The sequence below is a fragment of the Myotis nattereri genome (assembly GCF_964212035.1).
Source record: "Myotis nattereri genome assembly, chromosome: 9".
Classification (NCBI taxonomy): domain Eukaryota; kingdom Metazoa; phylum Chordata; class Mammalia; order Chiroptera; family Vespertilionidae; genus Myotis; species Myotis nattereri.
In genome coordinates, this window is record NC_138084.1 from 61,081,789 (window position 1) to 61,098,512 (window position 16,724).

At 40.8% G+C, this 16,724-nt stretch overlaps 1 protein-coding gene across 1 annotated transcript; it reads right to left on the reverse strand.

Moving 5' to 3' along the window:
* Positions 1-2,179: 2,179 nt before the first annotated feature.
* On the reverse strand, positions 2,180-16,430 carry CWC15 (CWC15 spliceosome associated protein homolog). Its single transcript, XM_081100144.1, has 7 exons — positions 16,266-16,430; positions 14,534-14,672; positions 13,835-13,947; positions 12,938-13,026; positions 11,731-11,844; positions 6,583-6,701; positions 2,180-3,233 (listed from the first exon to the last, which is right to left on the reverse strand). Exons 2-7 carry the CDS (start codon positions 14,662-14,664, stop codon positions 3,104-3,106), a joined length of 696 nt encoding a protein of 231 aa, XP_080956270.1. The 5' UTR covers positions 14,665-14,672; positions 16,266-16,430; the 3' UTR covers positions 2,180-3,103.
* Between the last annotated feature and the right edge of the window lie 294 nt (positions 16,431-16,724).

The following is a 16,724-nucleotide window of genomic DNA, read 5'->3' on the forward strand; positions in this document are numbered from 1 at the left end:
AAGCCTCTTCAGTACAGCATCGCTCAAATTCTCTGAGTTTATTGTAACACTGGGGTGGGGGGGACAGAAAAGAAACCAGAAAGAGATATAAAATACCTGTCAAAAGGTGATTGCTTGATTAGATTATTGTAACTCTCATGGGGGGGGGGGGGGAGTGCTAGCTCTCTGAAAAAAAATAAAAGTCCTGATTTGTAGTATTTGCCAATTTCCATGGTGTAAATTCTTCCATTATGGTTGATTTCAAGCTTCTTATGATTTATAACTGGATTGCAAAATTTCTATTTACTAAGTAGCTTTTGCAAGAGGTAATTATTAAATTATCAAATTATCTTGCAGATGGTTCCAGAACATCACAGAGTTTTGCACATAGCCATTCAGAAGAATGAATTAGAACCAGTTGTCTTAGAAATATTTCTATAAATTTTGTTGAATAAAAATAACAATCATAGAATTATGTCATATTGACTCATATGAAAAACAAACAAATGTGTGTGTGTGGGGGGGGGGGGCGGGGAGAGAGAGAGAATATGAGCACAGAAACCTGGATGATACCCATGGGTTACCCAGTAGGCGCTAATGCGGAAGAAGAGAGAAAATAGGAAAACAGAAAGCAAGAAGCTAAGTAATAGAAAAATCCTGGATCTTTTTATCTTATTTTTTTTATATCACATATAACACATGAGATATAATTATATTTATTTTTATGTGAAATTATATATCAAATTTGTAAAAACAGGTAAAGTGAAGCAAAAGCAATGTAAATGATGTGTAGATGTTGTATATTTGTATGTTCCCCCACGTCCCACGTGGTTCAGGGTTCAGGATCTGGAAGAGGGGCCACACACAAACGAGAGACAAGAGATAACTTGGAAATTGGGGGGCCAGGCGAGAGCCCATCCCAAGAGGATGGACTCTGCTTGTGCTCCGGCCTCGCTATCTTTTTATTCAGTTTGGGATCCACCCATCACCCTTAGGCAGGCAAGTTCCAATAGCAGACAGGCTATCTTATCAGTAAGGATTTACATGACTATTTGGTGGGGAAGTTGCTTCAGCTACCATTGTCTGGACTAAACAGTGGTACATAGCTCTGACCTTTGCCAGGGCTTCAAGGGTCACCAGCCTTCCGGGTCCCTTGTCCACACCTCTCTGCTAGTGAAGACAATAGGTGGCTTCCCACAGTAAATAATAAATTTAAATTTTAAAAAATTCTCACTAGTGACAATGAGGGGAAGGTAAGCAGGAGAAGTCTGAAGGGAGCAAGCCTGTCATCTGATGGACGTTGACCTTGTGTTCATAGTGGACCACTAGGCAGATAGTTGTCTCCTGGAGAAACCCTGACGGCCACAAAGTCCACCCTAGGACAGAGAATTGGATCCTATCACCCAAGCTATCCAAATGGATGGAAATGCACTTTTTAAAATTGTAAAGCTGGAGATTAAAATGTTTTAATATTATTAAAAGCTTAAAAAAAAACACTAGTTGCCCAGCCAGTGTGCTCAGGGTTTGATTCCTGGTCAGGGCACATGCCTGGGTTGCGGACTCGATCCCCAGTAGGGGGCCTGCAGGAGGCAACTAATCAATGATTCTCTCATCATTGATGTTTCTCTCTCCCTTCCTCTAAAATCAATAAACATATATTTTTTAAAAAAACTAGTCAAAGTATTATTAATCTTGAGTCAATAGCTCAGTTGGAAAATAAAGTGCAGATAGAGTCCACCTGGGCTCTATCTCCAGCTCTGCTCCCGACTAGGGCTGCACACATTCCTGTTCAGGCTCCCACTGGGGAAATGCTGTAGTGCAGTGATCGGCAAACTCATTAGTCAACAGAGCCAAATACCAACAGTACGACGATTGAAATTTGAGAGCCAAACTTTTTAAACTTAAACTATATAGGTAGGTACATTGTTATTAACTTAATTAGGGTACTCCTAAGACTTAGGAAGAGCCACACTCAAGGGGCCAAAGAGCTGTAGTTTGCCGACCACGGCTAGGGGATAAGATCTTAGAATGGGTCTTTATGTGTATCTGTAGAAGGCTCAATGTTTGGTCCCAAACTTTCACCCTTAAAATCACAGACTGGGTTTATGGAAAACTTCATTTCCGAGCTGAGTAGACATTTCTACTGTACATGTACACATCCTCCCAAGATAACAAATAAGCAAAATCCAATTGCCAAAGGTTGTTTTTTAAAAATATGTTTTTATTGATTTGAGAGAAGAGGAGGGGAGAGATAAGAATCATTCATTGATCGGCTGCCTCCTGCATGGCCCCTACTGGGCATAGAGCCTGCTTAAACCCTGACCTCCTGGTTCATGGGTCGACACTCAACCACTGACCCACACCGGCCAGGTTCCAAAAGTTTTATTTCATGTATCGTTTGATGTTAAAATCTCCCTAGGCTTTGCATCTAATGTGCGGTGGTGTGCAGACTCCATCCCATTTGACAGAAACATGGCAGCCGAGTATCCAGGAGAACAAGGTGGTGCCACATGCTTCCTCAGCAGCTTCAGGAGCGCTCGCCTTGGGCCAGGAGCCTCTGGGAAAGGAAGATACCCCGTGCTCCCTCCCACAAATCAGGGTGCTTCCTGGCTGATGACACATTTCCATTGCATCATATGGGCCTCGATGGAATCCTTTAATCTTTCATCATACTTTTCAAAAAAACACAGGAAGATATCATGAATTAACTGCCCTTAAATCCATGTTAGAGAAATGAGGAGAAAGTTAATGTACAAAGAAATACAATACACAAAAGAAAATATGCAATGTTTCATAAGCTGCATACATTTAAACAAAAAAGTTGGGGGACATGAATTTGGTTATTTGAATTATTAAAAACATTATAAGCATATTACCTTTTGAATCTTAAAAAGAAAACCTGACTGAAAACATTCAGAGACTGGAAACTGGTTTAAGACAATTCCCAAGTTCTTACTTATCAAATAAGGTACCAATCAAGAAAAAGATATTTTGGAACTTAAAATTAGGCCTATTCACAATTTAAATGTGGGGGAAAAGGAAAAAAAACAACAACAAACTAACCAAGCAAAGTCAGAATGATCATTTACATTTTATAGTCTTTAATAAAGCACATAAAACTGTACTATTTAATATATTTCTCCATGAACTTTTTGTGAAATTCAGATCGCAGCGTATCGTTAACAAATCTTTTGTCTTTCTTCTGGTCATCCACACCTTTTGCACAGTTCTTGAAAACAACATCATCATCCCACCTGAAGAAAAATAAAATAAAATGTTCTTATAATGCTTGTATCAGGAGATACACCGTGTGAATTGCAAAGCTTAGTCATTACACAGAAAGGTGTTCAGCATGTATATAGAGGCAGCAATTACATATGCCCCAAAGAAGACAGTAATTTTGAATAGGCTGTGATCTAGCTCTATCACAGCAGAAAGGGCAATTAGAACATATAAAACATTCTTGTCACTTCTCCAGTACAAGATGCTTTGACTAACTCAGAAAGCAGAAATATATAAACTTTAATTGCATAAATATCAAATGTTTTCAGTTCTAAAACAAAGAGGCAGTACCTGGTACCACCCTGATTAATACAGACAACTCTAGATGATAACTGACCAATTTACTGTAGTTCAGATTATGCGGTTTTAAGCATTTTATGTACTCTTTCATCAGTTAGCATTTAGTAATCATCCACTGTCGTATCTGCATTTTGGGACAACAAAAGGAGAAGTACTGGCATATAACAATAACGCTCATATATTGGCACACATCTGCATAAACTATGAAGAAACAGAAGCTGAAGAGCTTAGGGCAGGACTGTGGTTGGATTCGTCTGGTTGGGTTTCATAATGCACAAGCATAAAAGAACACCCATGGATGGGCTACAAAATAACGTTTTATAGAAAACCAAGAATGTAATTTCAAAATACCATCTAGCCTATAAAACAAAAATCCACTCTGTAATATATACTCTCACAAATACATATAAAATAGAAGCCATGTGACGTGTTTGTGTGTACAAGTTGCATGCCAGAAGACACTGCACACGGACAATAAGCCAAGAGCATGGCATCTGTGGGAAGTGTCAGTAAGCTCATCGTGGTGCAGGACACAGGTGAGTGAAAAGCTGAGCAGAGCTGGGTCAGTTGTGACCTGCATATTAAGACTGTTCCAGCCGCCACACAGTTCTAACTGCATCCAAACAAGGCAGGAGGACAAAGGAGAGTTTAACATCAATATACTCGATGCAGTTTCTCCTCTATCCACCTTTTCAACTCACTCCCAACAGGCTTTTAGCCTCCGTCTCAACATCAACCTGCTCTTCCATGTTGCTAAGTCCAAGGGCCACTTTCCAGCACTCATTTTACTTGCCCTGTCATCATTACTTGACCTATCACTCTCCTCTTTTCGAAAGCAAGCCTTGTTTGCTTGGCTTCCAAGACACGCACCAATCTTTTGCTTCACCTCCTTCCTCACTCCTTCTTAGCCTGTTTTTTTTTTTTCCTTTTCCTTTTTTCATTTAATCAATATTTACTGGGCATGTAAATACTGGGTAGTAGGTACTGGGCACCCAGTATGTTGCAGGTATTGATAGTTAACCACCTATCTACTCTCCAAACGTTATCCAGGACTTGGTCCTCTGACTTCTCCCTCTAGCTGCACTCATTCTCTAGGTGACCTCATCTCGTCTTTGTGGCTTTAGAAAATTTCTGTAAGATGACAACACCCAAATTTATTGTCTCTAGCCTGGATTCACTCCAGAACCACTCATCAAGCTACCTAACTCAACATCTCCACGTAGATTTATACAACATTCTGAACTTGACATCTTGTGTCTGTCACCTCCCCCAACCACTTCCGTTTACATTCTTCCCCATCTCTATCCTTTAACGTTCAGGTCAAATACCTTAGAGTCTGGCCTCTGCTAATGTCAGCTGCCAGGCAATTACTGTCCTTAGCCATGCTGTTGCCATTGTAAGGAGTCGAGTTTTTACTATAAATGAGTTGGGAAGCCACGGGGTAGCCTAAAACAGGAGACAGTGGTCTTTCACTTTAAAAGGACCACAACACTGCTGTGTTAGGAAAAAACTGGGGGTGGGGAAGGGGAGTGTGAGCGCGTAAGCAGACCAGTGAGCGCCTGCTTGGACATAGTAGCAGTGGAGCTGGTGAGAACTCACAGATACGTGTGAAAGCTAAGCCTACAGGGTTCCTTGATCACCTTATACAAAATAACCAAGCTTCCTCCCACTCAGCACTTCCTATAAGCTGTTCTGTTTTATTTGCCTATGTATCACTACCTCAAGTACTATATTCAGTTATTATTATTGTTTCACTTCTTAAGGGTGGTAGTGGTTATCTGCTTAATAGTGGTTTTCCTATGTAGCAGATAACTTTATTTAAAAGAATTTTTTAATTGATTTTAGAGAGATGGAAGCGAGAAGGGGGGGCGAGATGGAGGGACAGAGAAAATATAAATCATCGGTTTGTTGTTCCACTTTAATTATGCACTCATTGGTTGCTTCTTGTATACGCCCTGATCAAGGATCGACCCACAGCCTTGGCTTATCGGGATGATACTCAAACCAACTGAGCTTTGTTTATAGTCTCTCCCTCTTCAGCCTTTTACTTCACCCCTCCAAACACACTATACAGAAGAGTAAATATGGTAGGCTTAAAACTGCTATCCTTAGAAAGGTGCCGCTTGCAAGGATGGCCCTAAGCTAGCATTTGGAAACTTGGACTCCAAGAATCTTCTCACTATCACTGTGCCTAGACCAGGGGTGGGCAAACTTTTCGACTTGAGGACCACAATGGGTTCTTAAACTGGACCGGAGGGCCGGAACAAAAGCATGGATGGAGTGTTTGTGTGAACTAATATAAATTCAAAGTAAACATCATTACATGAAAGGGTATGGCCTTTGTTTTTTAGTTTTATTCATTTCAAACGGGCCGGATCCGGCCCACAGGCCGCAGTTTGCTCACGGCTGGCCTAGACTGTTTGTACAAATACTGTGGTTTATGTGGAACACCTGTTTCCCTTATGGGAGTCTGAATTTTGGTATATGCTAGGCAGAGGTTACCTCTATGACATAAAACCCTTGGGCATGGAGTCTCTAAAGGGCTTCCCTGGGCAGATGTTACATTTTCGTTGCCAGGGGAAAAGATGTGCTGTGTGTGGCCCCTCCAGGAAGCGTGCGCCTGGATTCCTTTGATGCCTTTTCCCCTTATGATCTGGCTGTGTAACTTTGTTTGTCATGAGTACAACTATATGCTGAGGCCCTAATCCTCCTCGTGAGTCTCCGAATGTGAAGGGTGGACTTGGGATCCTTGACACACAGAGCTAAAACGTGAACTTCACAGGGTCAAAGGCTCAGTGCACTGCCCCGTCTCTAATGCTTACAACAGTAGCTGGTACACAGCTGGTTACTGTAAATATCTATGGAAAATATATTATTTCCTCTCATTCTCCTTCTTCCATTATTCCAAAATCAGACCCAGATGATTACCAGTGAAAAGTGGAATTTTAAAAGCTTTACACATAGTTTGCTATAAAACTCACATGTGTGTATGTATTTTCAACTGATTACTGTATATAGTACCTTCTTTTAACTTTGAAGTTGGCCTGAGGCTGGGATGGGCCAGTGAGATTAAGGAGAGGGTTTCCACTCAGAATGTTTTCCATACGAATCCTTTCTTCTTCAGCTTTTTGTTCTTGTTCCTGTCAATGACAGAGGAAGATTAGTATTTACTTATAGTAAAGTCAGGGTCAATCTTTTTTTTTTTTTTTTTAATATATTTTTATTGATTTCAGAGAGGAAAGGAGGAGAGAGAAACATCAATGATGATAGAGAATCACTGACTGGCTACCTCCTGCATGCCCCCCACTGGGGATTGAGCCCACAACCCGGGCATGTGCCCTTGACTGGAACCAAACCCGGGACCCTCCAGTCTGCAGGCCGACACTCTATCCACTGAGCCAAACCAGCCAGGGCCAGCATCAATCTTTTATACAACTCATATATTAAAAGACTGCTAGGGATAAGAATTAAGGTAGTGTTTTTTTCGTTTGTTTGTTTTCAAGACATACTAGAAAGTCTCCCTTTCCAAAATAAAATAATTTGACATTTTTTTATAATTTGACATTTTTATTATAAATGTTTCATGCATGCCATCATTCATTACTGTCTTCTAGCTCTAAAACTCATCAGATGCATACTTAAATCTTTCTTTTTTGAAGTAATCACGAATTTGCTTATTTTAAGTGAGTAGACCAATAAACATTCTAATAATTCAAGTATACTAGCCTGGCTAGTGTGGCTCAGTGATTGAGTGTCGACCTATGAACCAGGAGGTCACGGTTTGATTCCTGATCAGGGCACATACCCAGGTTTTGGGCTCCATTCCCAGTTAGGGGGCTTGCAGGAGGCAGTCAATCAATGATTCTTTCTCATCATTGATGTTTCTATCTCTCTCTCCCCCTCTCTCTGAAATTAAACATATATTCTAAAATGTATGTGTGTATATATATATATATATGTATATGTATATATATATATATACACACATATACACTAAACATAAAAGACATTTAGCAAAACTATTACCTCAATTTTTAAAAGGCTATACATAACTGAATATAAAAATTTAATTTAGAATTACTAACAATGTAAACATGCATCTCTAAAATTATTGACAAGTTTTATTAACCAAAAAGTATCTCCTAAAATAAGAAACTCTCAAAATTATAATGTTAACATGCATTTCTAGCAATTACTTGAGGCTTATTCATTTTGTCCTTATGACTTGTTACTTTCTGTTTCTATACCTCTCATACCTTACCAGTTATAAGCTTATCTTTCTTCACTTTTATTTTAGCATGAACTTCTTTAAATTCAAATCCCCCTCAGTTTCACTCTTAGAATTAGGAAGGTAAAATGTCTAAAAATACATAATCCTAACTTCTAGCCTATCTGATTCCATGCTATCTTATATCTTAACCCAAAGATAAATCCCACTTTGCTGTGTCTTGGGATGATAAATTAATAACTTAATAGAGCATGGAAAAAAAGACTTTCTCCGCCATTCTCTGGAGCACTATCTCAATTCGTTGAGGTTCCGCTTCCCGGCATATGTCGACAGTTTAGCTTAAATAAACTCACAAATACTCTTAAAAAAAAAAAAAGAAAAAAAAACTTTCTGTTAGTCCATTTAAAATAAACCTATGTTGCCCTAGCCGGTTGCTCAGTGGTTAGAATGTTGTTGGCTTGTGGTCCAAGGTTCAATTCCTGGTAAAGGGCATGCACTGGGTTGCAGACTCAATCCCTGGCCCTGGTTGGGGCACGTGTGGGAGGCAACCAATCAATGTGTTTCTCTCCCATCTCTGCTTCTCTCTCTCTCCCTCCTGCCCCCCACTTTCCACAAAAAGAATGGAAAAAAGTTTTCTCAGGTGAGAATTAACAGCAGCAAAATAATAATAATAAATAAAATAAACTTATGTTAAACCACCTGGAAAAATAACCTGATTTTCAGTACAGGTTAATAATACTTCATTTTTTTTTAAATTAAATTTATTGGGGTGATATGGGTTAACAGAATTATACAGGTTTCAGATGCACAATTCTTTAACACAGCATCTGTACACTGTATTGTGTGTTCACCACCCCAAGTCAAGTCTCTGTCCATCACCATTTATCTCCCCTATACCCTCCCCCTCCACAATCACACTTGTCTGTGTCCATGATCTTTTTCTCTTTTTTGCTCAATCCCTCTACGCCCCTGTCCATCCAGTCCCCGCAACATCCAACTGTGAGCACTGGATTTCAATTTCTTATGAGGCCAAATAACTGGAAGGTGATAAAAATGCAATTTTCAGGGGGAAAAATAATTTAGGCCATTGTTCAGATCTTTAACGAAGTCAGGAACATCCATCATATATTAAGAACAGACAGCTTTCTATAAATTATGTATTTATTTTTTAACAAATTATATTAATGCTGAAATTTAAGACATTACTCTGAGATGCTAGAAAAATAGGAGCTCAAGTATACAATGAATCCAAACTTATAACAATGTGTGTGATGTAATAAGGTCCTGGCCAGTCTATGTTCAGGATATATGTCCTTTAGAGTTACTGGTTGGTTGCTACACACAGCCCTGGAAAAGATGCCACTCTTTCCATATTCAAGTACCAGGCACATTATGGGGGTCAAATCCAAACCACCCTGTTGTGTAAATAAAGTTTTATTTGAACATAGTCACATTGATTAATTTAGGTCCTGTCTAGAGTTGCTTGTGCTACAACAGGCAGAGCTGAATAGTTGTGACAGGGGCTTTGTAGCCCACAAGCCTAAAGTAGTTATAACCTGGCCCTTTATAGAAAGTTTCCCAATCCCTGATATAGGCAGACTGGTTTGAAATGTTCTTTTAGGACACACACAAAGCAACCACTAGAAAGCCAGCGCAACAGGGAACTAAAACTCAGGCAACTCCAAGAAACACCAACACATTTTTGTACAGAGGTCAGATGAACCTCACAAAATTACAAGATCTTCTAAAACAGTGGTTGGCAAACCGCGACTCACGAGCCACATGCGGCTCTTTGGCCCCTTGAGTGTGGCTCCTCCACAAAATACCACGTGTGGGCGCGCACATACAGTGCGAAGTTGACTTAAAACTTTAAGTAAAGTTTATTAAGTTAATTTTAGGGAACGTTGTGGAGTGAAAGAAGATGTAGTGTCGAGGACTGAGAAAGGTATGTTGAGATGGTTTGGACATATAGAGAGGATGAACGAAAGGAGATGGACGAAACAAGTATACAAGACGAGTGTGGATGGGAGAGTTGGAAGGGGTCGACCTCAGCAAACATCAGACTGAGGACGTTTTTAGCAAAAGCCAGCTGAGGAGTACCCTAATTAAGTTAATAACAATGTACCTACCTATATAGTTTAGGTTTAAAAAATTTGGCTCTCAAAAGAAATTTCAATCGATGTTGTACTGTTGATATTTGGCTCTGTTGACTGAGTTTGCCAACCACTGGTCTAAAATGTTTATCCTCTTTAAAGGTTAACCATTGCATTTGAATTGCTCATCTGTCTATGTATTCGGAACAATTGCCCTCTAGTGGTGTACAAGTGATTTTAGAAATGTTCTTAAATTCTTTGATTTCTACAATTAGATGTAAAAATTATTAAGCTATTATAGAAGTTACGCTCTCCTGTGCCAAACTCTGGTAACTGAGCAGTAAAATATTTTTCTTCTTCCAATCTGAATTCTAGCAGTCTTCAAAGCCTATCCCACATTTGATCTCTTTTCTGATGGCCCTTCTGCCAACACATGAACTCTACAACCTCCCTAGATTCCAAACATTAACCTATGCCAGTCTTTTCTCTAAGTCTTCTTCCTCTTTTTTTAAACAGAACAATCTTTGGCTCACATGTAATCTTACACAGATGCCATATGCCATAAAAGAGCTGCTCTGTTCTGGTTGAAAGGGGAGACAGCTATCTCTACTTGGTCGTCTCATAATGTATCAAGCATCAAAAACATGTTCCGAACAGAACTCATCATCTCTTTTCTCTCCACCTCCCTTCTGTATCATCTCTTTTCTCTCTGCCCATCCTTCTGTATTCCCTGTTCGTGTATGGCACCAACATCTACCCAGAAAATGGGATCATCTTTATTGCCACATCTGATCAGTCAATTTATTTAGTCAATTCTACCTCCTTGATAGCTCCTATCAGCATCCGTTTACTTCTTTCAATTCCAACTCCTATTAAGCATGATTATCATAAATGCATGTGAGGATTATTGGAATAGCTTCTTCCATACTTCTGTCAGAGTAATCTTTCTAAAAATGCATAATCTCACCAATCTCCTGTTGAAATTGACCAGCTGCTCCTATTCTTCAAAACAGAGTCCAAATTCCTTTAGCATTGGTTTACAATGCTTTTTTTAAAAAATTGACTTCAGAGAGGGGGAAAGGGAGAGGGAGAGATAGAAACATCGATGAGAGAAAATTATTGATCAGCTGTCTCCTGCATGCACCCTACAGGGAATCCTGCCCACAAGCTAGGCATGTGCCCTCACCGGGAATCTAACCATGACCTCCTGGTTCATAGATCAAAGTTCAACCACTGAGCCATGCTGGTCGGGCTCTCTAATGCTTTTGGCCTGTTCCTGCCTCCAATTTCATCTCTTATTGTTATTACTATGGGTCTTATTTAATCCTTACAACTGTCTTTGCGTTAGATATTCTTTTCTCCCATTGTGTGAATTGAGAGACTGTGGAGACTCAGAGAAGTTAGGTGAATTGCCCTAGATTATGTGAAATCGATTGACAGACTGCTTCAACAAGTGCCTGGAAAGAAGGCTGAAGCAGGAAACAGGGAAGACAAGACGATGACCTCATTATATTCGTGAGTTCTTTGTAGGCCATGACTAAATCATTTTTGATTCTTCTGACACTTAATAGACATTAACTACATGTCTGTTGAGAAAACAAACAAATAAGTGCATAAAGAGCAAGATGAGTATTACATTATTAAGCATGTCTGAACTATTTGGAAAGAATTTCCCACATTACCAAGTGACTTACAATGCCATAAAAATTTATCAGATTTCTAGATCTACAGGTGATATTATCTAGACATACCAGGGACAATTTCCAATATAAGATTTTACTTGAAATTAAAAATATTTCTACTTTAGTTTATGAAAGAAGATGTAAATATTTAACACTTTCATTTTACCTTCCTGGCTTGCTCTTCAGCTCTTTCTTTTTTAATTTTTTCTAGTTCTGCCAGAAGAGCTGCAGTATCATCGTCATCACTCTCCTCTTCAAAATCTTCATCTTCATCTTCCTCCTAAAAAAGAATGTGATGGCCCATTGAAGAGAAAATTCACATTATTAATTTTCCCCCCATAAGAATTGCCAGGTCTTTGGAGCAGGATTAATTTTCCCAGTGGGAGAGATAGATGCACCTAGATATTATTAAAATCAACAACTAAACAAAAAACAAAACCCACAAAAAAGCTTATGAAAACTCACTAAAATGTCAACCCCTGTTATGTTTTAGAGATTGTAACAACAAATAGTATAACAAAGTACCTTTCAAATTTACATGGTCAAAGGGAATTTAGACATAAAAATATTTCTAAAACTAGAAAAGTAACACTTTACACTGATATACACAGCACATATATACATAGTGTATCACCCTAAGAATCAAAATAGTTTTATCCAGCCTAAAACTTAGACCTATTAGGATAATCAAAAGTACTAAAAGGGTGCTAACTTCTCAGAAGAAACCAATTTCAAATGGATAATCATTAAGTCTCACTGAGTTCCCTATATTTAATTAACTGAATTATTTAATTCAAGCTGTCCACTCTAGAATTGCTGATTTATGTGCTTAATCAGATGCTACTCATGAAAGATCACTCAGATTTCACTGTAAGTAGAAAACTGCAAATTAATTGTAGACTGTGGGTTCCATTAAATTTTCATGTCACTAAAGCACTAACCCTTAATATCTTCCACTTAGCTCACTTCCCTCCCTCAGCGTAGAGGGAGCCAGTTAAGTGTACTGCACTCTGGAGGGGCATCAGTGGTTTCTAGAGTTCAACTTTAGGGGCTGCTATTGATAGAGTGCCCAGTCTGAAGAGTGCCCTCTGGAGATGGATAACATGGCAGCCCAAACTCTATGGGTAAATATGAGAAATTATTTTTTAGGGAAGCAAATTCTTTCATAAATCATTTCCTTATTTGATTCTCTAGAGATAAAGTTTGATTAACTAGCAACACTTTTTGTTTTAAAATCAACTATAAAGTTTAGCATTTGAATAATAGGTAAGTAAAAATAAGTACAGGGCACTGGTTAAAACCACATGAATAAAAAAATTTCAGAAAACATGATATAAGTTACTATGGAGATGAAAGGAGGAAACAAAACATACATCTGTTAGAGGATCATCTGCATCGAGGTTGGCAGCAGGAATCTGGTCTAGCCGAGGCTTCTTTGACACTGAAGAGGAGGTTGTATGTTCTGGGAAAGACAGACAACGCTTAGCTCACTGAAACAAAGACTGCATTGCTTGTAACATTTAGGGACCTGTGGGTACAAAGAACTTAGATTATGTCTATCATGACACAGGGATCAAAACCACAGTGCCTGCCAAATAAGCCCTTGGTAATAAACATTTGTTGAATAAATTAATGAAAGTATTGATTTTAATATGGGAACTGTAGCCTCTCTCAGGAAATTTAGAGAATAGTTTACATAAGCTAGAAATATATGTCCCTAGATGCCTTCCAACAAAAATGGGAGAACTTCATAGGCAGAAACCATGGGGCCTCAAAAAGTCTGGCTCTTATAAACATTTTGATCTAAACTGAAACAATGGCTGCTAACTATCCCCAGGTCATCTTATTCCTTCTATAGAACCATAAGAAGATGGAACTAGAATCAACTTTATTATCACCTTTAATCTAACTAATCTAACCAAATATGATATCATTTAGTAGTGTTGCAACTCACACCAATATTTAAAAGCAAACACAAACAGTAGCCTATTCCAATTACCAAGTGAAAGAAAAAGTACCGTCAACAATATATATATTTTTTTTAACAGAGAGGATGAGAGAAGGATAGAGAGTTAGAAACATCAATGAGAGAGAATCATTGATCAGCTGCCACCTGCACACCCCCAACTGGGGATGTGCCCACAACCAAGGTCCATGCCCTTGACCGGAATCGAACCCAGGACCCTTCAGTCCATAGGCCGACGCTCTATCCACAGAGCCAAACTGGTTAGGGTACTGTCAACAATCTTATGAGACCTATGTGTTGGTACCTCGAGTTGGACGATCTCTATTCTTTTCTCTCGCAGCAACTCTCTCTCTCTCTTCTAATTCTCTTCTGAAGTCACGGTTCCGAACCTCTTCAGGGGCATCCTGAGTGGTCTGTCTAAAGTAGAAACAAACCAGGGCAAAAATGTTTCTAAAAAACCTATGGCTGTAGCAATGGAAGATAATTCACAAAAAGCAACTTTGTCCTCAAGTCCCTCCAGCACAAAAGAAGGAACTGGAAGAGATATTACCCTAACCTGAGGGTAACTTATAGGTACCCACATGATATTTGTAATATTTCAAGAATCCCAAAATGAATCACATATATTCCCATAATAAGGCTGGAGATCCATTAAAATGCCTTTATTTTTTGTTAGTAGGTCAACTCAGGAAACATTACAATAATGCTTTATTTTCATATTGATTAGTACTGAGAGTGCATTGTCTCTTGGAAGAAATGTATTACTTTTCCATCTACCTATGGATATTCTTGGTTATCAGGAATTTCTTGGTTAACAGGAATTTCTGCTTAAGAAATATCTGGTAGCTTCTTACAATCCTAGCATATAATTTTAGTGTTAGATATCCTATTACATTCTACTTATATAAAAATAGATGACTTACGTGATATAACCCAAACATATTATACTATCTCATGACCATGCCACTTGCTTTGTGAACAAGAAAATGAAAGTCTTCATTACCTGTATTTTATCTTTGTATGAGAGGGTAGGTCTCTACTTGAATACTGCTTTGAGAGTTGGCTCAAATCACCTTCTCCTTTTCCTCTCCCGCCTCTCGCAGGTTCAAAAGTTGGCCGAGCTGCTGTTGTCATCTTTTATTCTGTGAAGAAAAATAATATCAAGTTATTTACCAAATGGCAAATTCTCATTTCTTAAAGTATTTAATTAATATCCACCCTTGGGAAATAATTTCCATTAACTCACTCTCCAAAACTTACTTAAATAACCTCAACACAGAAGTTCTCAAGAAAACAAATAATGAGGCTCAGGGTGTACAAAGATTAAGGTGCTCAGGTAACTCCTATTTAGCACAAAAAGTTCCGCCGTGAAGATCTGAGTTTGTGTTCCCGTTCTCCTGCCTCTGTGGCCTTGGGCAAGTCACCTAGCTTACTTTTCTGTCATCTGCGGAATGGGGACATTCTTCATAGAATTATTACGAGACTAGAGGCTCGGTGCACGGATTCGTGCCCAGGCGGGTCCAGCTGGCCCACCCCGATGGGGCCAATGGGGCTGGGCCAACCCTGGGGAGGGGACCCGGGAGGCTGACCTGCCGGCCCCACCCCCTGGTCCAACTCCTGGTCCAGGGGACAACTTGCATATTAGCCTCTTATTATATAGGATTTGAGCAGCAAAGCCCTTGTAAAATACAGTATTGCCACGACTGAGTTTTAAAAATTCTCAACTCCACCAGAGCCCCTGCGGCCCCGCCCGCCTTTTATCTAAACCTCACACAACAGAAAACAGGCTAGACACTACAAAAGGGACATTTAAACCTCACACAAAAAGATAATGTCATCACTGTCCCGGGTGAGAGTGTGCTACACCTCAGTAACAGTTACCGGGGAGCCGGTTTGGCTCGGTGACAGAGCCTCGGCCTGCGGACCAAAGGGTCCCGGTTCGATTCTGACCAAGGAAGGTGCCGCGGCCGCAGGTCCCTCCCGGCCTGGGCCCTGCTCAGGGCCCCGACAGGAGGCAACCAGTCGATGTGTTTCTCCCAGATCGATACGTACTTCTCCCGTCTTTCCCTTCCTCTTCCACGCTCTCTAAAAACAATGGGAAGATGTGTTCGCGTGAGGACTAAATAACAAAAACAAACACTGACAGTTCCCTGGGCAAAATTCCCCAGCCTTTTGCTGATCCACCTGTTTCTTACGGCAGCCAATAGAGCACAAGTCAGATCTTCTGTAAGTTACAAATTACAATCTAAGGGATGCTCCAAAGGCAGGAACCCCACCCCCACGGATGCTGATACCCTCGGGGACCCGGCCTTACGTTGCCTTTGGCAATGAACAGCCAAAATAACAGTAAACTAACATAATACAAGTGGCTCCTAAGACCCCGTTAAGCGTCGGAAAAGCAAGTGGGATGAAGAGGGGGATGTAGGGGGAACTGGCACACGTCTCTAGATTTTCATAAAAGAAGGTCCGTATCCCGAGGGGGAGACTCCGTGTTTCCTGCCGCTGGATAACTATTCCCGTCTCCCGGGAGCGCGCCTTCGGATGTCGGCAGGAACCCGCGGACTTCGCCTCGCCGACTGGGCGAGGGCCGGGGAGGCCCGGACCCCGCGGAGCGCCGTCTGCAGCGCTGCCTTCGCGCTGCGCTCTCCGCGGCGCCCGGGGCCCACGCAGGGCCCTCCGCCCGCGGCTCCGATCCCAACCGCCTCGTCCCGCCCGACTCGGACGAGAAAGACAACCTGCTCTCGTCCCTCCGACTCGGCAGCCTCCGGAGATCACACAGACATTTCCATCGACTTTCGGGCTCCCAGAATCCTCTGCATCCGGGGCCACAGCCCAAGACCCGGAAGTGAACGCCAAGCCCTTTGGCCGCCCTTCGGGGGCGGAGGAAGCGACCAATCCGCGGGGGCCGAGGGGGAAGTCGGAGTGACGTCAGCGAGGGGCGGGGCCGAAACGGCCGAGGGGGCGGTCGTTTGAATTCGGTGCCGTAGAGCTGATCTTAAACATCATTTTATACCTCCAAGAACCAATTACTTAATGTCTCTTCCGTCTTTTCCTTCCCCGACCCCCTCCCAGACTCCTTCATTCCGGTACTGCGTGGACGGAAAGCCCCGGGTAGCCGCCACCACGTCCCCGGCTAGCGAGAGGGAGCGTAGAGAAGGATTCCTCCCAACTGTTTAAATCCAACGGCTCCTGCT

What these genes read in the sequence shown, in the direction of transcription:
- CWC15 (XM_081100144.1), bottom strand. Translation starts at nt 14,664, where the DNA reads ATGACAACAGCAGCTCGGCCAACTTTTGAACCTGCGAGAGGCGGGAGA. An exon ending in CATACAAAGATAAAATACAG is followed by an intron (nt 13,948 to 14,533) that starts GTAATGAAGACT and finishes TTTCTACTTTAG; the next exon opens with ACAGACCACTCAGGATGCCC. An exon ending in TAGAGATCGTCCAACTCGAG is followed by an intron (nt 13,027 to 13,834) that starts GTACCAACACAT and finishes TGTCTTTCCCAG; the next exon opens with AACATACAACCTCCTCTTCA.